Here is a 27,035-nt window from a genome sequence, read left to right as displayed (position 1 = left end):
GCAGTTACACGAGAGCAGGTGAAGAAAGTGAAATACCCGAATGCAGAAGAAGAGAAGGAGAGGCTACAAAAAGCACGAATAGAGATAAAAAAGCAGATGAAAGCAGAGAAATCACAAGTCAAAAACATTGTCGAAACTTTGAAAAGGAACTTGGCAGAACAGAACATGATGAGGCAGATAATGCAAACAGAAGTGCCTATTAAACTAAATGACCTTCTCACGATGCCATAGTTGTGTACGGCTATTATGAATATGAAACCGTCCCCGAGAGTGACGGAGGAAGCAAGGGATAGTAAAGGAACAACAGTAGCAGACCTGATGCTACTAGCACTTACAATAGAAAGACACCCAATAGTAGTGGAGATGGGCATTTTGGGTACTGTACTGACGGATACAATTGTAGACGAAGGATCAGGTGTGAACATGCTACTGGAAAATATTTGGAAAAAACTAGGACAACCCATACTATGGCCACCTACTTTCCAGTTACTCACAGCAGATCAGCACAGGATAAAACCATTAGGAACCTTGATGGCACAGCTGGTAATAATTGGGACAACCATTTTTACTAGATTTTGTGGTCATCCCACTAAAGAGAAGAGGGTACAGTGCCATCCTTGGACAGGGATGGTTGGTGCAAGCCAAGGTAAAACATGATTAAAAATGGAACACCCTATCCATGGAGCGAGGAGGCAGAAGATTCATAATTAATTTGCATACATAAATGGTAGGGGAAGAGGCAACATTGTCAAACTCAGAAGGTGAAGGCAAGAGTGATGACGAAGGAAAAAAGAGGATGGAACCAGATGAAGAATGAGCGTTGAGATTAGAAGGGTCGACTGATGACGACCTAAATTCGGTGAACGGACTACTATAGTGGCAGATGGAAGAGTACGAGCTCTTTCTAAGCTGCAACATGTTGGGTGTCAAGGAAGAAAAAGGAAGAAATGAGTTCCCAAAGGAGTACAGTGAACTAAAGGAGGGAGAAGCACAGGTGGATGAAACACCGACCCATACGTTCAATGAAGATAAACCTATAAAGTATGAAGAGCCTACGGTGAAAACAATGAACTTGGGTGATGAAGAAAATCCGAAAAACATTCTGGTAGGAGATGATTGGAACCCAGTGTTGAAGGCGGCAGCATTCAAAATATTCATGGAGTATAAGGATGTTTTTGCTTGAACATATAAAGACTTAAAAGGAGTGCCACCGAAGTTATGTGTCCACCGGATACCATTGATCGGAGGTGCAATACCCTTATGGAAGTAGCAGTACCGAATGAATAAGAACTATGCGGCACAGGTCACGGAAGAAATCAATAGGATGCTAGAGGCAAGACTCATTTTTAAAGTGCAAACAAGTGAATGGGTATCACCGATCGTGATATTTCTGAAAAATGACACAACACAGATAAGAATATGTGTGGACTTTCGATGTCTAAATGCAATAACAATTAAAGACCTGTTTCCGATACCATTTATGGATAGCATTTTGGAGGAAGTAGCGGGGCATGAAATTTATTCATTCTTGGACGGATTCTCGAGGTACAATCAGATATCCATCACTAAGGAGGACAAATTAAAAATGACATTAATTGTGGAAGATGGGGTATATGCATACAACAAGATGTCATTCAAATTGTGTAATGCCCTGGCGACATTCCAAAGGATTATCTTACATATATTTGACAAAATGTCTATCGGAAGTTTTAAAGCATTCATTGATGACTGGTAAATTTTTAGCACTGAGAACAAATACATAACGGCACTCGGAGAATGCATGGAGAGGTGTAGACAAGCAAGATTGGCGTTGAACCCAAAGAAGTGTAGGTTCATGGTGCCACAGGGAAAGCTACTCGGACACATAGTTTGTAAAGAAGGATTGAAGACGGATCCAAACAAGGTCCGCGTAATCTTGGAGATGCCACCTTCGACGGATGTATTGGAAGTAAAGTCATTTTTAGGGCACACTGGTTATTACCGGAGATTTATTAAAAACTTTGCAAAAGTTTCTTACCCACTGGACAAACTCACCTGCAAGGGTGAACCTTACAGATGGGAGGCTGAACAGAATGAAGCTTTTGAGGCACTGAAAACAAGGTTGGCCAAGGCTCTGATTAAAGAATTTCATGTTCATTTAGATGCATCAAATTATGCCATCGGAGCAACACTGGCGCAGATTGGTGACCACGGATTGGACCATCCAGTATATTTTGCAAGTAGATTGTTATTGAAGGCAGAGAAAAACTATAATATGACAGAGCAAGAGGCATTAGGGATGGTGTACGTAGTGCAGAAGTTCAGACATTACTTGTTGGCCACACCATTTGTATTCTACGTAGATCATCAGGCACTGCTATACTTGGTAAATAAGTCGATTATTCAAGGAAGAATAAGTCGATGGTTGCTATTATTATAAGAGTTCACATTTAAGATAGTGGTACGGCCAAGGAAAAGTCATGTAAGTGCAGATCATCTATCGAGAATAAAATTGGGAGAGCCACTGAGGGAATTAATGATGATTTTCCAAATGCCCAGCTATTTCATGTTACAGTACTACCAACCTGGTAAGCACATACTGGAGAATATCTATCGACGCGACAGTTTTGAGTGAAATGCCACCAAATGAGAGAAGGAAACTAGTGCTGAGGAGCTGAACGTTTCAGTTAATCAATGGGCTATTATACAAAATGGGACCTGATCAGATTCTAAGGCGATGCGTCTTGAAGGAGGAAATTCCAAAGGTACTAAAGGAAGCACACGAAGGACCAGCATGAGGACACATGGGGCCAGACACAACTGTGCGGAAGATATTTTTGGTAGGACTACGGTGGCCAACTGCTTACAACGATGCTAGGGAGTGGGTCGTTGCATGCAACACATGTCAACAAGCCGGGAAACCATTAAAGAGGGACTTCATGCCTCTAAACCCCTCACACACGTAGGAACTCTTTGAAAGATGGGGATTGGACTTCGTCAGACCTTTGAAGGTGAGAAAAACTAGAAGATGTCGATACATTGTGGTAGCGACAGAGTACCTGACTAAGTGGGTGGAGACATGCGCACTACCAGATAACTCGGCAGTAAGCACAGCAAGATTTATTTATGAGTAAATTATTACGAAGTATGGGATCCCACTGTAGTTGACAAGTGATCGGGGAGGACACTTTGTTAACCATGTTATCTAATTGCTCACTACTGAATTTAAGATCTACCTTTCATTGCCGAGCCTATACTATCCGAGAGCCAACGAACAAGCTAAAGCAATGAACAAGATCCTTGCTGGAGTGATTTATAAATCCTGTATAGTTAAGGGAGAAGATTGGGAAGAAAAGTTACCATCAGCCCTATGGGTGTACCATACTTCATATAAAGTTACTACAGGACATACTCCATTTCAGCTGATGTATAGACAGGAGGCAGTGGTACCGATAGAATTCATGGTACCAAGTTTGAGGATAGCGATCAAGAATAAGTTGGGCGACATGGAAAGCTTAAGGGAGAGATTGTACAATTTGAACAAACTAGATGAGTGACGGCTATAGGCACAGTGGGCCATCGAAGTTACACAAAACAGGCGGAAGGCATGGCAAGCACTTAAAATTAAACAAGTTTCAACTGGGCCAGTTAGTGTTGAAGTATAACGAACAGAATGAAATCAGACCTAGAAAGTTCAAAGTTAAATGGGTCGAAGTGTACAAGATACGGGAAGTTGGCAATAATGAGGCAATTAAGTTATGGACACTGGATGCGAAAGAAATACCAAACGCAATGAATGGGTCGAAGTTAAAAATATATCATGAAAGAAACGTTTCCTTGCCAACAAACAATTAAGGAAGCAAAACAACTGCAAATAATGTATATGTGTATATATGTAAATAAAATATAGAGTTGAACATAGTTTTTAAATAATAAAAGGTCGGAGTATTAAAACAGAAGCAACGAATTTGGAATGTGAGTCTTAAATTAAGAGAATTAGGAGAAAGACCACACCATACGGTCTACCGTACAACCATAAGAAAGTCTTGCATATATTAAAGCCACCATACGGAATTAAGGTCATCTTGCATATATTAAAACTACCATACAGAATTAAGGATGTCTTGTATATATCAATTCTACCATATGGAACAAAAAAAGGAAGGAAAACATAAAGTCTGGGCACCGTATGATATTCGGAGGTAGGAAGTTGAGAAGGGAAAAAAAGAAACCATATGGCATGCAAAGACCATACAGAGTATGGTGAGGAGGAAGAAGGGCGCGAAGGGTGAAGTTGAAACCGTACAGTGTTTTAAAAAAAGTGGACAGGCAAAGCCATTTCACGGCCTCATAAAGTTTGCACACAGGTCGTATGGTGTGAGGGAGCTGAAAGGACTAAACTGTACGGTGAAGGTGAAGTGTGGCAGAGAAATTGAAAGCATATAGCGTACGGTGTATGGGTGGCAAGGATTGGCCCAAAATTGAACACCGTACGACTATACGGGATAGAGAGAAATTATTACATCTTCATATTAGAACAAGGAGACTATACGGTGGACAAATGATCACTAGCAAATGACAAAGGAGACCAAAAGGCCATATGGCAAATCTTGAGAAGAACTGAACGAAGGGGGAAAAACCCAAGACTGTACAACGTACGGTGGAAGAGATTAACATCACTTGGAATTTTGCACGGTGATCAGTAGAGAAAGGGAAAAGGACTGTATGGTCTGAAGGGTACAGAGAAAGAAAAGAAACCGTAAAGCCATACTACAAACACCATACAGCTAGTACAGTAAAAGTAGTTAACAGAATTTTCAAGGAGGGTTGTACGGATCCATAAGGACGCTAAGACAGGAGAGGAATTTTGTAGCAAGTTTGTATGGGGAAGCAACTAACCTAACGGTTTGTGATCTATCTAGCAAAACAACAAAGTGATAGTTATGCTATCAGCTGGCAAAAGGGCTTGGAAAAAGAAACTAGACGAAGACATAGCCATGAATAGGAATGTGAAGACATTGCCATTCGGAATCCGTGAGCAGGAGGGACAAGTGCAGGTTCAAGTAAGAAGAAAGTAAAGCAACCAAAACAACCGGCAAATATTCCTACAATACAAAGTGTTACATTCGAAGGGTTAAATGGTGCAGAATACGGAAGTGGTGGCAGGAGACTCCAGACAACCACCAGGTGAAGGCTAGTATCCGGAAAGCACAGGTGGAATTGGTGGTGCAAATGCCATTATTTTGTATCAGAGATTACGAAGGGTTCCTATGCATAATGATAGAAATGTATGACAGGTTCTCTCGAACCAATACCTTTGAATATCTTGGTTGCAATTGAGTAGTGTCATTCAAACTAGCTGACTTTACACAGGTATTTGGGATACCTGGTCATGCTCAAGGAGGAAGGAAAATGGAAAGTAAGTGAAAAAAGATGAGCTGCGAAGTGAAGATGAAGTTGATACAGCTCGTGTGCAGAGATCTATTGTAAGTGGAACAAGAGGCTCTTTTAGACATGTCAAAACGCAGAGGGTTAAAGAAATCTAATATTTAGGAAGGACACTGGTGTTGTTTGATGGACATAGTAAAAAGTTGCCTCACAGGTTCAAGCCGCACTTCGAATATCTCATTCTCACATGTAGTAATGATGAATGAGATTTTACCGGTAGGGTATATGACCTAGGCAGCATTATTGGTCGAACGGATGTCAGAATTTATGACATTGCGGCATAAAACATTCTATATGCTGCATTATGCTATCAATCTGTTCTTGGATGTAACGACGCGGATGATCCCCAATGATGCACCACTGGAAGCCAAACCAGGACCACTCGTGCCTGGCGAACCACCTATTATGTAGTGGAGGCATTTGGATACACTTGGCACCAAAACCACTCGACAGAAACGATTGAGACCAAATAGTGGAAACACAGATAGTGGTCGAGAGGAGACATCTTCAAAGGAGAGTGGGACCGAAAGGGATGAGAAAGAGGACAAGGAAGTAGAGGTGATCACAACTATGCCATTGAGATTTTCGTGGCCTGTAGTTTCGGTTACGACACACTTGGCTCTTATGGGCATACATGGCATTCCAGGGTTTGGCCAGTTTAGGTAGCCAATGGTGATGACACCAGTTTCAGCTATGACACAACCCACCATAGAAACGAGCTATTTTGGAGGCAGTAGCGAAGGCACATCCGTCACCAACGGAGATAGCCGCTCTGGAGGTAACAATGGAGCCGGCTCGTGAGACTCTACCAGAGACTGGAGATGAGACATTGGTACCTAATACGGAGATGGACACAGAAACAGGGGTAATGGAGGTATCGATAGGCGAGGAGTTGGGGGCATCGGGTGTCCGATGAGATGTAGTGGGTTCTGATGCAGTGGTTACGATGGATACGACACTGCTAGCATCACTAGAGCGAGACAGAGTCAAACCTAGAAGCTGAGTGCTTACCTGAGTACGCGGTTCCACCGAACCCTAGCACCTTGAGTGACGTACCTACTGACACCCACGTGGGAAGCAGTTCCAAAGGAGAATCCATTATAGAAGGTTGGGCAAACAAAAGTTGAGGGAGTACCGCATAACACTGTTGAGTGTATGGTGGAAGTAGTAAAGAGGCCTATGGGTGTGCAGTAGGAGCATCTAGTAGTGCGAGAGATAGGGATGAGAGAGACATTTCTTGCTAATGTAGCAGCTCTAGCGACTCGGGCTCACCAGGTGTTAGCTTCAACAGAAACTCAGGCATTGGACTCGGTTGTGAAGGAGCTGGAGGGAGTCATCTTTTATGAGGATAGGATGCCCAACTGCCTTTACAATCTGTTTTGAGGAGCGGGGATGGCCAGATGTGGAGACTACAGAGATGCAAAAGGACTGGGCCACAACGAGAGATCCTAGTATGGAGAGCCGAGTAGAGGCTTTGACTCACGAGATAGTGAAGTTATATAGGGAGGCATATTATACTCTTCGGAGGAGCCAGGTAGATCAAGTAGTAGTGGAGAGGGCTCGGGAGGAGTCAACTGCCAGGTTAGCCTCAGAGAGGGCAGCCTGGGGAATCCGAGAGGACAGCCCTGTTAGACAGACAGAGTCAGTTACAAAAGTTGGCAACGGAAAAGGAATAGGTGGCAATAGGAAAGGAGAAAGAGTTGGGAGAAATTGCAGAGCTGATGTAGTCAGCCTTAGAGCTTCAGATGGAGGCAGAAGCAGAACTGAAGATTAGGAAAGAGCAAGCCTACAAGCTACGGGCGAAGCTGAATGAGCTGAGGTTGTGGACGACTAGTACACCAAGGATGCATCCCTCTGTTTAGTATTTATACATTGATGTACTTTGGTTATTTTGAGTTTTGTTGTATTGTCGTCCAAAGATGACTTTTCTTTAGGGGGGATGATGTTGTTGGTAAAATCTATATTGTAGCCAATGGGTAGAATAGTATCCGAATGGGTGCGTGATGCTTGAGTCACCCCTTCGGGAAGATATATATACACCGTCTAAGATGGACTTTGGCTCATCATTGTAATCATTGTATTCGGATTGTAAACATTGAGTGCATATATGAATAAAGTATTTGTTCTGTATTGTAACGTGCTATTCTACATGTGTTAAATTTCTTTACCCTATACAGTAAACAGAAAGCGGGACAACAGGATCAAAGATGTGGACAACCAGCAACGCATCCAATCATTCTAGGCAATGGCTAGCACCCATGACCCATTTTACTTTCTTCTTCTTTACTTTCCGCATTTACATTTACATGCGTAGATCAGATTTTGGTTTATTTCCACGATTTGGTTTCACGGCTTGTGTGAAACATGATAGACACTTAATGAATAAATTACATTTTCAGAAAAAATTATGGTTTATATTTGTTCTTTGTGATGCTTTTACTTTTTGTCATAAAATGTAATCTATATGCATGAAATGTCAAGTGTTTTCACATAACCAAGTGCATGATCATAAGCATTTTAATTTAGTAGTTAGTCTAACAATAATGGTTCTGTTAATTTTGAACCAGTAGGTGAAAAATGAGCAACAATAATGAAGAGCCCATCTTTTGGGGAGAGCTCATTAGTACAACTTTGTGTGAACAATTGCTTAACATGGAAACTTCAGCACCATTCTATATGAATTCATACCTAGTTTATATTGTTGTGGCTATGGGAGCTTTTCCAAGATCATCCACCAAGGGAGATCACGCTCTGGTTCCTATTTGGAATCACTATGAATAAATCACATTGACACAGAGTAAGGTACATTATAGGAGAGTCCAAGATGCATTCTTTGGATATTTCAAATGTCAATTTGACAAAGAGTTGGTGATCAGGAGAGTATCAGATAAAACCTGGAATAGAAAGAATTGGAACAAGAAGAATCAGTTTGGTCGCATCTTTCTACAGTTTCCAACTTTCTACAATTTCAGCTGATGATGGTTTCAGTTTGCCTGCATAGTTGGTAAAGATTACTATGAAGAGGAGGAAAGGAGTGCTACCTCCAGACAATCTGCCTATCAAGAAGACCAAATCCAAATCATTGAAAAACAAGATTGTTTCGAGGAGTGTGGTTGGGTCTAAGAAGACCAAATATGCTTAAGTTGCAGAACCCTTAGTGGATAAACTAGATGAGGAACTTAACTCTTCAAATTATAAGATCACCAAGATTGATCTTGGTAAACAAACTCGGCTGGGATGTTTGCAAGATGCTCAAGATGTGCTTGCTAATGTGTCTCGAAGAAATCATGAGCTTTCGGAAAAGAAAAATCAGCTTAAGGAAGAAGTCACTCGGCTTAATGAGGTTATCTGACAGCAGTCATCACAGCCTGCAGCTAGCACTTCTCATACAGCTAAGGAGAAAAAATTGATTGAAGTAGCCAAAACTTGGTTTGGAGAAGTTGTCTCAGAAGGAGTGCATCAAAGATGTGGTCAGACTTCTTGAATGCATTAGAGAAATTGAAGAAACTATACACAACTTGATTATTTCTATGAATCAAGAAGTCAACACTCTAAAAGGACTTTTGGTAGATTGGGATGAAATAGCCAATACTGATTTGGATGGCATTGTGGCATGTGAAGTCATTTTGTCTTCAAAGATGTTTTACAGATGCCAGGGTCTCATGGGACACAAGGAAGGGACACTAGGAAAACTATTGACTAAATTGCAAACAGCCTTGGAAGACTGTCAAACATTTGAAATATGTCGTCGGTAAAAACTGTGTCAGCGACTAGATTGTCGTCAGTGTTTCTATAGCCGACGGAGTGATTGTCGTCAGTGTTTTTGTAGCCAACAGAGCGATTGTCGTCGGTGTTTTTGTAGCCGACAGGATGATTGTCGTCGGTGTTTCTGTAGCCAACGGAGTGATTGTCATCGATGTTTTTGTAGCCGACGAGGTGATTGTCGTCGGTAAAGATTTTGTAGCCGACAGGTAAAGAGTTTGTAGCGGACCTAATGTTTGTGGCCGACGGACTCCTTCAGGAAGGTTCAACGGATAGTATTTATATCCCGTCTGGCATCATTGTAATTCATCTTCTATCATTCATCATATCTTATGAAGCATAATGTAATGTTCTGGCATATGCGAATAATCCAAGGAATTCTGCTATTCATGTTCCGTTGTCTGTATGCATTCATTTATTTTACTTATAGATGGGATATAAATACTATCCGCCGAACCTTCCCGAAGGAGTCTGTCGGCCACAAACATTAGGTCCGCTACAAACTATTTACCCGTCGGCTACAAAATCTTTACCGACGACAATCACCCTATCGGCTACAGAAACATTGACAAAAATCACTCCGTCGGCTATAGAAACACCGACAACAATCATCCCGTCGACTACAGAAACACCGACGACAATCACTTCGTCGGCTACAGAAACACCGATGACAATCCAGTCGCTAACACAGTTTCTACCAACGACAAAATAGATCTTATATGCAATTTGGAACAAAGAGGATGTGTTGTTCTCACCGAGCATGATGATTTGGTCCCAACAAAAGAAATGACTTCAAAACACACAAACAAAGTCAATGTTGAACTTGATTGTGAGGAATTTGGCTCACAAATGATGAATCGATTTGCAGCATATAAATCAATGGCAAAGCATCTACAGGATTCGATTGCAGAAAACTACAAGATTGTAAGATCCACAAACACCGATACAGTCAAGATTGAGGCCATATCGAAATCAATGGGTTCATGACTACATCACTAGATACAAGGCACTTCAGCATAATCCTTAGGATGATTTCCTCTATTTCCGTCTTCTTTTCATGCATGTAGTTAGAGAGGATGTAATGCATGAAATTGTGTAATTGCATGTAATATAATTTGCATATCCTTATGACATGTAATCCAATGATTTTTCTTTTTAGTTAGAATGGGTCAAAGTTGTTTGAGTGGTTCTTTATAAACATATGTACATATGCATGTATGTATATGTATGTATGTATGTATGTAGCCTAAAAAGAAGGAGTTCAGTTTATAATACTCAATATCATCATATTACATTTAATAAATGAAACTACCATAAACTTGAATTTCATGATAACTATAATTTGCAGCCTAAAGCAGGAATTGAGTTTACAATACCGCATTGCATCAAAATATTTATTATTTAATAAACAAAACCACAATAAGATTGAATATCATGACAAGTTTAAATACTATAAAATATTCATCCTTCATACTTGAATATTAAACAAATAAGGTCAAGTTCAACAATCAAGTTTCAAATGTTGTAAGGTTGTCTGAAAACATCATCATCATCATCTTCGACACTACATGAATTAGGAAGATTTGAAGAACCACTATATCCCAGTCTTCAAACTAAGATCAGAACCAGAACTAGCAACTTAAATCTAGATTTATCAAACCAGATTGATATCCAAATAGTACTGACAATATGTTGTCATTCCTGACAAGAACAAATAGGAGTAAGAACTTAATCTAGAACCTTCTTATATCAACCAATTGGCGATGTATCATCATTTGGGACCCATCAAAATCAGATGGCCCACAATGTTTCAAATATGATAGAGTTTGTTTCTGGATTCTACTTACACATATTGATTCCAATTGTAGCAATTCAGATACACCTTTCTACTGCTGCAGATGCCTTGTGTTTTTCCAGCTCTCTGGAGTTCATAAAATTTGTTATTTGAAACTGAAACTGTCTTCTCAAATTGGTTTCAAGAAAGACTCCTAATATTTTCGCTCAAGAAAAGGTTCATATTGTCTGCACATCTCAAGAAGACTGCACAGTATACTTGTAGCATAGTTGGTGAAAAACAACTATTTTAACCAGCCTAAGGATATTTATGACCAAAGTTAAAAAGAAGAAAACGATATAGAACCTTAATGGAAAAAGAAAATATTTATTTGCTTACATTAATCCATACTCTAAAAATGGAGGTTATGGTATACAATGTATTACACTATCTATGTTTTGATCAATCACTGACATTAATTATGATATCAAATGCAATAAGCCTCTAAACACTAAACAGTCAAAAACTGTCATAAGTTGATCAAATGTCAGTTCCATCCTATTTTATGCCAGGCAACATATTCTATATTTGTATTGCACTTAACATTAATGAATATTGTCAACTTTCAAGAGTGTGGAGCATTAAAAGAAATTGATCTTCGGAGAGAACTTATTCAGGTGGGAGGTCCGAAAAGAGCACCACTGGAAATCTGACATGTATTTAGTGCATATAGGTCCGTACAGTTTGCATTGTAAGATATTGAAAAATAATCAAAATAAAACACCAGGCAAACAGAACTCCTCAAGTCTACCTCGGTGGGTTGACCAACCATAGCTTCTGCTGCAGTTGAAGCTTCTGCAAATTTACCATCTGTCACAAGCTTTCTAACCTGAGGGAGAACGGTTGCAACCCTTGGATCTGTGTAATCACTCGGCTCTCCAGTCCAAAGAGTATCCTCTGCAGAAATATAGCAGTAAGAAAAAGGTGAAAGTGCAGCTTCTATTTATCAGACATACAAAATCAAAATCTGTGAACGGGACCTTCTCACGCTATAAGAATGAAATGATGTTTGCAAACCATAATATTAAAGGAAAGATGTTTTACCTAAACAGCACACTTAGATAGTCTAAAATATAAATGAAGTCCATGACTCCACAAAAGGTTTCAAGTTAGTGTTTCCCTTACAAAGGATCAACTGAGTTGCTGGAACAATAATTGTAGCTAAAGATATTCTCTTTCTGATTAGAATGTAAGAATGTTGGCTCAAGGTAAATTCTATTGTAATGAAATTTGAAACAGTTCTGACTTGCAGATATCTACATTCATGCTGAAGCTATGCAAAGTGAGAAATAGGCATTGTATAATCACACATTGTGATGTTCCCATTTTTGGCAAGGCATTTGGAAAGAAAATAATTCATTTAATTAAATTATATTGTCTAAATTAATGTTTTCAAGCAACTTGTATTTAATTAATTATATTTAAATTTGGAATATTTTAATATTAATTACTTAGTGTCAAAGAAAGACCAAAAAGAACTTAATATTTAAAAAGGTGATTTTATAATTAAATTCCAGAAGCTTTAATCATTATAAAGTGAATTTCAAATATATTCTTTTGGAAAGTTCTGCTAGGGCTATAAAAGGACAATGAAGGCAGTCATTTGGGCATTCTAGCTATTTGATATTTTTTGAAACCAGTCATCGGGGAGATTGGAGAAGTTTGTTGTAACACAACCTAGGCAGAAAACCCATTGATGAAAATTGGGTTTGATGGTAAAAGATCATCCCTAGCTGTGAGATCCATTCAGGCTTTCAATATGCATGGAAAAGATTTGCAGATGAACTCATACATTCACACACCTGCATAATGGTAAGGCAAATAAAAATTTGTAAAGTCTTGTAGGTAAGTTAAATAGTCAAAGTATTTGCCAAGAATGATTGAGTGTTCATAAGAGAATCCATTCTTGCTACGCACCAGCCATCCCCAGTGTTAGGCGTTTGAGTTTTCCTCTTTATTTGGCGCGGTTGGTCAATTCTCCTGGTTGAAAGGGTTATGTTTGCTGGATGTTAAATATACTTAGGCTGGACTTGGAGTTTGAGCATATTACTAGCCACAATCATAGACCAATCTGGACGTGGAAATAGAAGGGTAGTTTGAGGACTTGGTTCAGATATTTAAAGGTGATTGGGATAAGTTGCAGGCCATCCTTCATAAACAGTTGGGCCTTGAAGTTGTAGGGAACAAATAGGCATGGTTAGCTGGGCATTTGAGGTTTTCGGAATAGGAGTTAAGGCCAGTATTGTTCTTCATTGTCAGAGTAATTAATTGTACTAATTGCTGCTACTCCCTAGAAAAATCATTTAGAACTTGCAAAGCACTGGGATTTTGGTGGTCTTTCATCGCTCATGTTTCTTGCAGCTCTATCAGAAAACAAATATGCAAGAGGAATTCCTTCTTCAATGTCCAACTATGCTAATGCATTTGGTCCTTGTCTAAAATAATATTGGTGGGAGCCTTCTGACTGTATGTTTCGCTACAACAAATTTGCAGACTTCCCACTAGCTGGCAAGATGCTTTACTCTGATATCACTATACTAGTCTGATCCAATTTTCCATGCCAAATTTTGCCACTTTTCACAGTTCCATAGCATGGAGATTTTGTCAAACAGATCATGTAATCTCGTTATAGAGTTTTCCGATTGCAGAGCCATGCACACAGTTTTCATGATTTTAAACAAGCCTTCCAATAAAAAACACTAACAACTTCAAGACAATACATCAAACATTTTCTCTTCATTTAGATCATTTATAGCATTAATAAGCATCAATAAAGAATATAGATATTGTTGTCTACGACTACATATATGAAATAAATTGCATTTCCAACCTGATTACAACAGATTAATTCATATAAAGAGTTGAAGAGCTTCAGTTGTCTGGTGATCAGAAAAAGGTATAATGCTTTAGAGCTTTTCCAAATCTCTAGCAATCACTTCTGGGAAAAATTATAATTCCCACACAGCCTCAATTGTTTCGTTAAAAGGCTAGAAGCCTGAACTATATTTGCATTAATCTAATAAATAATGATCCCCACACCTCCCTTGTTAGTTACTGCCAGCTCCTAACATTCACACACCAGCCTTGAATAGGGTTCAATAACCAATGCTGCTATCCTACAAGCTTTGATGGCCTTTTGTTTGTTTCTGACCACAAGTGTAGTGAACATCATAGGGCAATGATATTACTCTCAGCTCCACCCATACTGCCACATCTGGTAGTCAACAAACATAGCAACCAGCAATATATTCCCAGCCAGGGATGACAGAAAACCCACAGCTAGCTGCACCCAACTTGTGCCAAGAATAGTTTTCTCATGCCCATCAACCCACAATACTCCACATCTTTCCCACACCCAACACAGCTAGCATTCACTTTCACCACAATAAATATTGCACCCAGCCACTAGTTATACTCACACCCAACAATAATCTTCAGACCATGGCAAATAATCTAAAATATCCCACGCAGATGCATAGAAACAAAGTAGGCACGTATGCAATAATAGGCCAGAAAACCAGAGATTTTAATTTGTATTCAGAGAATTGAAAGATGCCAATTACAATCAGAATACAGCCGAAGACCTTGCACCTTGGTCAACTATCGATTTCTACGCATTGGAAGTCATGGAGGTCCGGCGAAATGTGATTTGCTCAGTGTCTGATAGTACAATCTTTGTCTTGCTTAGTTATCACTAATGTAGTCAATCAATGAAAATGGATGTAACACGAAGCTCCAATGCTGATGTCTGTGTGATGTGTAGGCAAGTATGCAATAATAGGCCAGAAACAAAGTAGGCAAGTACGTAATAATAGGCCAAAAAACCAGAGATTTCAATTTGTATTCAGAGAATTGAAAGATGCCAATTACAATCAGAATACAGCTTAAGACCTTGCACCTTGGTCAACTATTGATTTCTCTGCATTGGAAGTCATGGAGGTCTGGCAAATTGTGATTTGCTCAGTGTCTGAAAGTACAAGTTGTTTACCATACAGGGTAAAAGGATACTTATCACATTCAGTAGATTAAGATGTAACACTGAACATAGGCTTTATTCATATACGCAATATGCACTCCAAGTACAACGCTTACAATGATAATCATGATTCATTAGTCCCTTCAAACGATGAACATATACTTTCCTGAAGGAGTGACTCAACCGTCACGTGCCCTTTCGGATACAATTCTACCCGTCGGCTACAATATAGATTTTACTGACATCATCCCCTCAAAAACGTCGTCTCCGGACAACAAAATAGAGACAACCCTCACAACAACTCAAATTATAACCAAAACAACTAATTACATCAAGATTTAGGCAACTAGGAAGAGGGACACGTCCTAGTAGACGTCCATGCTCTAAGCTCATTCAGCTCTGCTCGCAGGTCCCGCACTTGTCCTATCCGTACTTTCCAATCTGGTTCAGCCTCCATCTAAATCTCCAAGGCTGATTGCATCATTTCAGTAACCTCTCCAAGCTCCCTCTCCTTCTCTGCTATTACCTGCTCCTTTGTTGCCACCCATTGTAGCTGACTCTGCTAGGCCAAAAATGTTGTCCTCTTAGATTCCCAGGATGCTCTCTCTGACTCCCAAACTGCCTTCTCCACAGCCAATTTCGCCTTCATCGCTGCTACCCTGGCAGCTGACTCCACTTGAGCCCTCTTTGTGGCTACCTAGTTTGCCTAGCTCCTCCGAAGGGTATAATAAGCCTCCCTGTGTATCCGGACTATCTCTTCAGTCAGAGCCTCTATGTGGTTCTCCATACCCATCCCTTTCGTAGTGACCCAATCCTAGTGCATCTCCCCGGTCTCTACACTTGGCCATCTGTGCTCCTCAAAACAAACTGTAAAGGCCATTGGACACACTACCGTCATGAAGGATATGACATGCTCCAACTCCTTTGCCACTAAGTTCAAGGCAATTGTCAATGCAAAGGCCACCACTTAGCGAGCCCGAGTTGCTACATCAGCGAGGAATGTCTCCATAAACTCTCCCATCGTTGTCTCTGGCCCCGTTGTAGGCTGTTGCTAGGCACCCATGGCCATCTCCACTGCTTTCGCCATCCACTCAACGGTGCTAGGTGGTACCTCATCAGTCTATGTCAGGTGACTCTCCTCCACTTGAGTCTGGGTGCCTACAGGATCTCCTTCTAGAGCTACTGCTCGCCCAAGTGTGAGAATGCCTGTAGCTCGTGGTGTTGGGATATAGTTAAACCTCATATTCAAGTACGTGTTCAACCTCTGAACGTTACTCTCTCTGTCTGACTTCTCAGGCGCTGCTAGCAATGTTGCATCTACTATAACCACTGCACTTGAGCCCGCTACATCCAAATGAACACCAGGCATCCTCAAACCCTCGCCTGCTGGTGTCTCTATCACTCGCTCCTAAGTGTCCATCTCCTCATCTGGAATAAGTATATCAACCTCTGCCTCTGGTATAGCTGGAAAACACTCTTCGACAACCCCTTCAGGTAACCCCATGGATACCTTTGGTACGGCTATATTAGGTACTGTTGTATTGACTAAAGGCTCAGTACTCCCTGAAGGTGCTAATACTAATGGCTATGCTGCTGGTCTGGTTGCTACAGTGACTGACGTCATGACAACAGGTTGCCCAAACTATCCGAAACTAGGAATGTGCACATCTGCGGGAACTAAGTGTGAGTGGGAGGTAGCTATGAGGGTCCTCGAAAATAGTAATAGCGGTGTTGTAATAATTTTGACCTCCTCATCATCCTCGTCCTCCACTTCCTCTTCTGAGTTGTTAGTGTCCTCAGAGGATCTATCCTATCTCCCACTATTCGTGTTCCCATGCTCAGAACTTTCTACCTCCTGTCGCATCCTTTTTCTATTCAATGACCTTCTGCCCTCTAGGAGTATCAAGATGCCTCCACTGCATAATCAGCGGCTCCCCGGGTTCTATCGGACTTGGCTTGATTTCCAACATATCATTTGGTATCATCTGTGCAGTAGCATCAAGAAATAGGCCGATGGCGTAGTGTGGCATGTAAAGGTTTTGTGTTGTAGCGACATGAACTCTTGCATGCGCTTAACCAGCAAGGATGCCCAATCATACACTATGTCATTCATGATATCATTCATCATGGTCACCTACAAAAATGAAATGTCTGATGCCCTACCCGAACCGGGGAGTCTACTCTTCACTAAATCCATCAGACAACACCAATGTCCTTCCAACACATCAGATTTCTTTAGTCCTCTTGCCTTCAAAGAATCCATCAATGCTTCGCTTTTTGCCTCCGACCGTTTCCCACACACTAATTCTACCAGCTGCTCCTTGGTTTTTCAGTCAAGTTTCTTTGGTTTATTATTGATTTTCCTTCCACCCTGCATGACCTAGTATGCCGAATACCCTGGTGAAGTCTGCGGCTCTAAAAGATATCACCAAATTCTATCCCAAGTAAGGAAATGAGCATGTTCGTGAGAATCTGTCATAGGTTTCTAGCATGGTACAGAGAAACCCCTCAAAGTCGTGAATGCAAAATATTGGCATTCGCAACGCCCATTTCACCTATGCCCTCTGTATGTTGTCCTTCGCAAAGTGATCCTTCAGAGCCTCCTGCCACCATTTTCTACACTCCAATCTCTTCAAACCCTCGAATGCCACATTTTGAGGTGTGAGATGCGTTGTTGCAACTAGTTGTGCCCTTGCTTTCTTTTTGCCTTTTATTGCCTATAATACGTACATGTGATGGTAAAGATTGTACATTTTTGTTCATTGTGTTGCTTGGTGAGTCTTCTTCTAACTTCTTTTTCCACGCTCTCTTTCTTGCTAAATGCATATTGTTACCACTTTTGTCTTTTTGCTGGTCGGAAACGATTAGGTCAGTTGCTCGTACCATTTATTCTGAGGGTTCTTTTTCTTGGCTTTCGTACAGATCCGTACGACTTTTCTCTTCAATGCTTCTATACCGCCATGGCTAGGGGTGTTCCTATTGTATGGCTAGATGTCTTCTACGGCCTATATGAAATATTCTAGCTGACTGGTGTGACATATACCTTAGTACGTTTTTTATAACACTCTCACATGTCTATACACCGTATGGTAGCCTTCTATTGCCTCTTGTTTGTAAGTCACGTACTATACAATATTCTATTTAGCTACCTCTGAGGTCGTACGATACACCATTCTTCATTATAACTCCAATGAAAATGGATGTAACACAAAGCTCCAATGCTATTATCTGTGTGATTTGTATATATCATTATGAAATCACAAAGACATCTCTAAAGATTCTATATAGAACATTGTGCATGTACCATTGTTATGAGTGCCATTGTAGATGTGTTGTTTGCAATTTTATATGCCGAGTATGTATCATTGATGAGCTACCACAATATCCGATATATGCATGTCTGATCTGTGTATGCCAATGTTCCAAAGTATATATGCCAATCTTTAGATGTATCGCAATATGAGGCTGTGATAGTTGTCACTCCCCATGAATCTAAGTGATGCCACTAGATGTCACAATATGAAACCTCAATCTCTGTGAAAGACTTTGATCTCTGAATGCAACAATTCCATTGTGCATATACCATAGTTGTATGTCTGAAATGTGCAACCTTTAATCACCACCAAAACTGGCTTGCCATTGTATATGTTGGTGTTGGTAATAAGCCACAGTGTATTTGTTGCTCCTACGATAATCACCAATCCAAGGAATGTCGTTGATCCTGCAATGCAATTGACAATGTGTCAATTCAATCAACCCCATTTGATCTCAAAAGACTTCGCCAAATCGGGACCAATTGAAAACTAGGGAGGATGTCTCACCTCAAAAACTGCAATTGCCCAATGAATTCCAATAAAGAATCTCAAACACATGTAAATGCAAATTCGATCGATGATGATTGTGATATTTCACTATCAATATGAGTATGATGCTCAAGCAATGCAAATAGAACTACTCAACTAACTCAAAAGGGCACCACAAATGCAAAACTCAAAATACTTCTATACTTAGGAAGGGTAGCACCCAAGTGCGCCTCCCAAAATGGGAACCCTTGCAAGGCTAAATAGTTCATGGGTGACCACATTAGGTAGTAGAGAAAAAGAAATTGATCCAGGTTAAGGAGAAGACATGACAGTCTCTGCTTCCCAGAATTGGTCACCCACAATCAATTTTAGATTAGGATGCTCTAAAATCTTCTCACTCTCCCATATGGCATCCTCAACCGGGGAAATCCTTGCACCAGACAAGACACTCCTTGGTTGTACAGGATTTAAGCCTCCTCTGTCTGAAATTGATAACCCCCATGGGTTCCAATGCAAGCTTGCCTTCATCATCAAGTGGTGGAAAGTCCTCTGAAATTGTGACTCATTGTTCAAGAGCCTTTGAGGCAAGAGACATGAAATACATTGTGTATTCTACTGTCCTTTGAAAGCTCCAACTTGTATGCTACCTATTCAACTTGTTGAATCACCTGGTTTAAGCTTCTCCACTCCCCTCCTCTTCAAAGAAGACTACTTGTAGGGCTGAAATCATTGCTAGCACCAAAAATTTTGGCTGAAAAATATGCTCAACCCAGTGCCAGTTCACATACATATTTTGTTGATTTTTTGCTTGTTGCAAATTATCCTTAAGGAATCGAAGGATATCTAGACTCTCCTACAAACAATCCTAATTCTTAGGCACTCTACTATTTCCCGATGCCAAAGCCACAAATGAAGTAGCCTCAGTCATAAAGTGCCTTGAAGAGTGCCATCACAATCAACATTTGATAGGTGGAGTTGTAGCAATGCTCTTCAAGCTTTAGCCATCGGATCCATGCCTTATGTTGTGCCACCACATAGCTTCTCAAGTAGCCCTCCACCAACTTGTTCACAATCTTAGCATATCCATCTATTTGAGGGCAGTAACTAGTACTCAAAGTCAACTCAATGCTTACAAACATAAAAGGCTCCACCAAAAAGCATTGATGAGCTTGCTATCTTGATCACTAACTATGTTCCTTAGAAGGCCATACAATCAATAAATCTCCCAAAAGAACAACTCTGCAACTTGGAGCGCTTAAAATTATGAAGGTATGACAATAAAGTGATCATACTTGGTCAAACAATCCACCACCTACTCTGTGTGAGCATTCTCTAAAGAAGTGGTTGTCTTTCTCATCTGGTAAAATTTGTCATGAAAACAAGTCTCCATACTATGAAGTGTAAAAATACCGTACCACATCTACCCACTACAATGGAGTGTGCTGGATGGGACTCAATAGCAGGTTGTTGGTTAAAAGTTTGTCCCTCTCACTAACTTGGCTTTACCTTGACTCTAGATGCCCAAAATGTGAGGAAACAAAAGGATATTTACCAAAAAATGGGTCAATGTAAGTATTCTATCACTGCCCTCTAAATTAATTAGGTACAGCTCCCTATGATTTGCAATGATATGCTATGAATATGTTTTTATGGAATTAGAAGTCTTGACATTATAAGCTCTTATCCTGAGAGCAGTAAAGGATAACCAAATTGTTTGTAGGCACGAACAATTTAGGCAAAATATATGTGGACAACCTATCACACCCAATGGAATGACTGTTATAGACTATCTTAAGATTCTCGACCCTTAACTTCTATTCTGAATACAACCCTAATCATCTAATTGTGAAAAGGAATTAAAGAAGAAATGCACATGAGGGCAAATGGAATTGCTTTCACTATCATCCTTGAATGAAATGGAATCCAACCAATAACTAATAGATTCATATACATTTATCTTTCATTTCCCAATGAAACTATCTAACATGATATGAAATGAACAAGAGAGGAAGCAGAATCATATATGAGGAAAGTAAATGGAATCACTTCTACTGCAAATATCAAAATGAAATGGAATCCACCTGATTATCATAGGATCACATATAATTGTCCTTCAACTCTTAATGCAGAACTAATCTATGCATGGACAACAAAACATGACAAGAAAATACTGTAAATGGAATTACAGACCAATTCACCATCAAGTTTGCCGACTCTTTCATTATCAAATGAGGTTACATTTATAGTTTGTTGTTATCCTCTTCTAATTCTGGTAGAGCAACAGTCATATAATAGAAAAGAATAAAATATAAAATTATCATGATATGGGCACTTGGTGTCTCTTCTACTAACGATCCATAATATTCCTGAAAACATCCCATGACCTTTCATCTTCCTGCGAAAACCTTTTAATCTTTCATATTCTGCTATTTCATGTCAAAATGCATATTTTATATTCCAACGGTTACTGCCAGTTTAAACTTCCATCGTTGATCTTACATGATATGACGATCATGATGAAACCCTTATTACCTTTGTTATGATTGCGCAACAAAGACTTTTGATAAATGAGGGCCCACAGATCCACGTGTCAACAAGTCGCTTTCCTGCATTGTTCAAACTTCGTGCAACTTTGGAAAGCGGGAAAGTGCATACCGTAGATCTTCCGAGATCTAACGACGATAATAAATCACTGTTAAGTCCCTCTTTTTGCGGCGCGGATCCCTCTTTCCAGCTAGGTACACCATGGCATACATGTGGCAGACAGGTAGCATTACTTTTTTTTGCTTGGAAACTTTGACGTTGAACCTCTTTACTCCATGGCACCTCATGACTAGATTCTAACTGTGCTTTGCGAAAAGTGATGGCCCATCGGACACGTGTCTCATTGTTGCTTCCCCACATTGTTTGTTCCTTGAGCACTTCCAAAATGCGGGAAAGTGTCGTGAGTTGATCTTTCAAGATCTGACGGCTTAGAACATGCACAATCTTATGTTAGAAAAAGGGGCCCAACTGACATGTAAGACTTTGACTTTTCAACTCACTAATGAAATGCATTATTTCGCTCGTTTGACTTGTCAATTTGGTGAGGTGGATGATCAGACGTGTGTGATTTGTCGAATTAATTCCAACTTTGGTCTTTGCCACCTTTGACCACATTCTTCATCATTTCTACATTTTGAGTGTTCGTTCTGTATTAAATCGAACTGATCTTGCTTTTTGGTTTGTTCTCATGATTTGTATATCAATCTTCACCTTCAGTCTTCAGTGTTCTCTTCTACATTGTCTCTGTACATGCATGTAATTTCTTCATTCTACCTGCATCAATGCCTTTAATGGAACATTTAATCTTAGAATTAGGGTTTCTCAGAGATTTGTAGAAATACTTTCATAAGGGACTTCCTCTCAACATAAATCTTTTCCTTATGAATCATTAGAAACATCCAAACCTTCTTCTCATCAGTATAACACATAACAAACCCTCCAAACCCTAATCACCTAGCTTTGGGCTGATGTATTGCACATATGGTTTCCCGCATTAGGTTAACTCAAAGGGAGATGAGAAGAAAGACCATTCTAAGGGAAAGATAGACTCAGACTCAAGACTTTAACTTTGACTTGACTCAAAAACCCTAAAGCAAAGATATAGACTAAAACTTGGGCAACACAGGTCATCCCTCAGATCCGAAGCACTGCACGAACTCCTTTTACAGCCTATAAGTATAAACCATAGATCTTTTCTACCTCAGTGGCCACAAGCAGCACAAAGCCAATATCCATCCTATTGAGATACCTTTGCCATCTCACTAGTGACCAAGGCAATATCTGCTAACTTGGCCAAGTACCTCTATACTGCACCCAAGACATCTTCAAGATCTGGTCTAGAAATTCTTATGTACATACCTTGGGTTTTGTCTCCATGGTACCCATCTAAATCTCCCCATCTAGCACTATAATCTAGGCCTTGGCCTTAGCTGGTTGAGAAATGATGGTAACTTCCTACTTATAAGGACCCACAACCTGTATTATCCCCACCAACTCCTCCATATGCATAGGCTCCTCTTCCAAAACTGCTTTTTGTTCTCCTTTGTGCTCTATCTCTCTGACTTCTCCACCTATGGTGACATACTCTAATTCCCCTAGAAGGCTGGGTGGTTGCTTGAAACTTCCTATGCAACTACACCAACATTAAAGACCAAACAAGAAAGACATAATGACAGAGCCATAACAAAATCACACATACGAATATTTCCAATCAATTATACCACCTTTATCACACTGATGGAGTTTTTTTATCAATTTTTCCATGATATTCTAAAACCTCCAACGCAAAAATCCTTCACTATTGCTATTTTTTAAGTTCAATGGAGTTTTTGTTTGGTTGGACTGTCTTCAATTACTGCACATGATTTTACAGTGGCTTAACCACTACAAAGATGTGCCTACACTTCATCTAGACCAACTTCATTGGCAGGGTGAGTGCTCTTACTGGTTCAATCACTCAAATCGTGCACTTAAATTCATGTGGCAGAATCCTTAAGTCACAATTCCAGGTAGAGAAATTAGACACTCATGCCAATTTTCCCTTATGTCTTACGTGGCAATAATCATCACTTGAAACAGTTTCAAGAGTCCAAGCAAAATTTACAAATGGATGAGCCATTGAAAAGTGCACCTTCAATAACTTGGCCATATTCACCCCTCTCTTTTTTTGCTGCAGCAATCAACAATCTCAATCTTCATCACTATTTCATTTCAGAACAGCTGCAACCTCAATCGACCTGCTTAAGCTGTTAGTTGAAAAGCAAGACCCTGACAGAACAACCTTGTAAAGTTGTGAACTGATAGAGAGGTCCATAAATTGAATTTGGTTTGAAGTTTGAATGCATTCATGATCAATCATTGAGCAAAAGGGTAAAAGCTGGACAATGAACTCTGAGTTTACCAACACTGCAACAAAATGTGAATCTTGTAGCAAGGTCTCCTTCCAAAAAAGGTTTCTTGTATCCCAAGTTGTCATGCCAACTGGACTGAAGTCTAAGAGAATCACTTTCACCTTATCTTTTATAATAAAAAATCTTTCACAAATTTTTTTTTTCCAGTCTTAACCCACTAAAAAAATGGTTAATCTCAGATTTTACATCGGCTTAAGTTTAATATCTTACAACAAATTCATAGGTGATCTCATCAAATCAGCCTATTATTCCTATCCAATCTAAGTATACAGTCTCCATAAGCTTTCCCACAGCCCTATCGTGCCTTAACAATATAATCAGTGGATGAATATCAAAGCAATTGTATAGAGCATCCCGGAAAAAAAATACAATCATACCTGTCTCCTTACCATCTTTCAGTGTTTTCTTTTAAGGAAGACCCATGAAAATTAATGAATCCATGTGTTTTAACTTTTAGCAGTTCACTACTATCAAAAGATATTGTTTTTGCAGACGGTTCACAGAGCGTGATACTTAGTGATTGCTTGAAGAATCCAATTGATGATGAGTATTTCTAAAGTTTTTTAAAGGACCAATTGAGCATTTATGAATATTTCAACAGCCCATTTTTTATTAAGTCATTTTTTCAACAAATCTATTTGTCATTCTTTCAGTCGTGCATCTACCCATCAAGGCACTCCTTCAATGACCTATTTAAACATTGAGTCATCCTTTCAACGCTTCACAAGTCATTCTTCAGCAGTTATTCTGAGTAAAATTCCTTCAATAACCCACCTGAACGCTGAATCACCCGTCCAACTGTGGTGGAAACTGATGTACACTTCAGTCCCACTGACCTCTCTTTTCCTCATTAGACATTAGTGTAATTTATTTATTTTCTATGTTCTTTTTCAACGGCACATCGGAGTATTTCAATCATCCATCAACTACCCGTGAGCCTTGAGGACCATTCCTTCAATAATTATTCGAATATCAATTCATTCTAACATTGATTATTCAAATATTGGACAGTCCTTCCTTCAACAACCTACTCATTCCTCCAATAACCCGAGCATGCGAATCATTCTTTTGATGAGCCATCCCAGAACAAGTCGTTCCATAAAATGACCCACCTGAATATTCTTATAATCCAAATGGCTATAGGCAATAACCCAACTCTAATTAATAAATAGCGATACCCTCCCTATTGACTAATTTGGATAACATAGCTGTTACGATAACCCATTTCTTCAACAACCCATCTGAATATATAACTCAATCCTTCAGTTCATATGGTCTATCTGTCAATTTATCAATCCATTCTTTCATTGACTATTAAAATATTCAGTCAATCCTTCAATAATCTATTCATTCCTCTAATGACCCATCTGAGCATTTGAATTATTCCTTTGATGTGCCATCCCAGAATGAGTCATTCCATCAAATGACCCACCTGAATATTTTAGAATTCAAATGGCTGTAGGAAAGCCAAACCCAATTCTCGTTAATAGATAGCGATACCATCACTATTGACTACTTTGGATAACGTAGCCCTGACAACTACCCATTAGCCCTGACAACTACCCATTTCTTCAACAACCCATGGGAGCATATAACACATTCCTTCAGTTCGTACAATCCATCTATAGCTATTGAAGGCAACCTCTATCTCATAGATAGTTATTGGAAGTCCCGCATCTCTCAATTATCGAGCTATTTATGATAAACCATGTCTTAAAGGCAATAATGGCAATGACAAATCTCTGGTACATACTCATTCCTAATAACTCATTTTCCGTGCTCTTAGAATTCACAATTTAAGCAATTGCAGAGAAGAAGTTAGATTGAAACTAGAGAAATAAAAACATTCCGTGGACATAAATAGAGAAACAATGTTGATAATTGCATGGATAGGGATTGAAAAAAAAAGTCACAACGACCAAAAAATATATATATGTATTTCCAACACATACCATTAAGCTGCAACAACTCTTGTTGTACTCCTCCCCATACCATTGCACCCAGCCTGCCATTCCCCACAGGCAGTGCATCTGTCCAATACTCAGCAGGTTTAAAAAACTCCACTTTCAGATCCTCCCCAGCTACTTCCTCCTCCATTACAGATGAAGAAAACATAATACTTCTTTCATTGCGAGGAACCACCACCCAATCTTCCTCACAGCTCCCGGTTTCGAATCCCACCCCTTTCCTGTACTGTTTCGCCATTGCCCAAATTTAATCTCAGATTTTTTCTCTCTATGTTTTGCTTGTAGCAATCTTAATCCAGCAATGACTGCTGTTCTTGTTATCATTGCGTATTCGTGTTGGGATGTCTGAAGCGTCATTTTTTTGTGTGAATGCAACGTTTAGAAACATACAATAAGACCAGAAGTATTTTATTAAGAGGTCACAGATGCTGTTAAATTTTGTCATTGTATGGGGTTGGTCTAACCGTAGGGAATTTATTTGCCTCGTTGATTGTTTTTTCTTCATGGCAGCAGACGTGGAAATTTTAATTCCCGCCGGCTGACAGATAATCGTTCAATTTTATAGTTCTTTTTCATATTTTATCAGCTATTTGAGTTTCCTTATTGTACTTAGTCTCATTAGTGAATTAGTTTTGAATGTATCGATCAATTATATGCAAGCATTTTTACCTCGTTTCAATTTTTATAAAATTTTCTTATTTTTAATTCATATAATATATTATGAAAAAATATTTATCTCCATTCTAATTTCGTTGAATTCATTTTGTCTTATAAGACCCCTTTTCTCGGAGCTCCCACCATATTGCTTTTTAACGGCATGAACTTCGCAAATTAATATAGATACATTCACAAACTAATAGATGAAAATATATCTTCTATTATTTTCCCTATAAACATCAAGACTATGAAGTAAGTTATTGTTCTAATGTATATAAATATTTTTGAAAACACAATGTAAAATTTTTTAAATGTTTATTTCATAGTTTTTTTTTTTTTTTTTTTTTTTTTAAATTTATATTCATATTTAAAAAAATATAATAGTAAAATTGAAATACAAGCACCCCTAATTTAAAATTTGAATTATCATTTAAAATTTAAAATATTACCATTAAATTTTTATTTTTTATTAATTGTTGATGAAAAATAATAATTAGCAAGTTATATATTACATTTTTTTTAATATTTTACTATACATAATGCATAATTTATGGTAAAAATGATGTTCAACATACAAAGTTATTTTCTATTATATTATTTTATAATACATATTACAATACTAAAATATCCTTTAGTACATAATTAAAAATTAAT

General features: G+C 39.1%; 1 protein-coding gene across 1 annotated transcript in view; it reads right to left on the bottom strand.

The window, feature by feature from the left end:
• Positions 1-26,147, bottom strand: part of LOC149540223 (alpha-L-fucosidase 2-like) — a 200,878-nt gene extending 174,731 nt beyond the window's left edge. The window contains exons 1-2 of the mRNA XM_089801359.1: positions 25,710-26,147; positions 11,775-11,920 (exon numbers count right to left, since the gene is read on the bottom strand). Of these exons, the coding sequence (XP_089657485.1) occupies positions 11,775-11,920; positions 25,710-25,962 (399 nt within the window). The 5' untranslated portion in view covers positions 25,963-26,147. The remainder of the gene's footprint in view (positions 1-11,774; positions 11,921-25,709) is intronic.
• Positions 26,148-27,035: the final 888 nt, after the last annotated feature.

This window comes from Cupressus sempervirens, chromosome 9 (genome assembly GCF_028749045.1).
Source record: "Cupressus sempervirens isolate cs-2001-9-10 chromosome 9, ASM2874904v1, whole genome shotgun sequence".
NCBI classification, from domain to species: Eukaryota; Viridiplantae; Streptophyta; class Pinopsida; order Cupressales; family Cupressaceae; genus Cupressus; species Cupressus sempervirens.
This window is presented reverse-complemented; position numbering and strand designations above follow the sequence as displayed.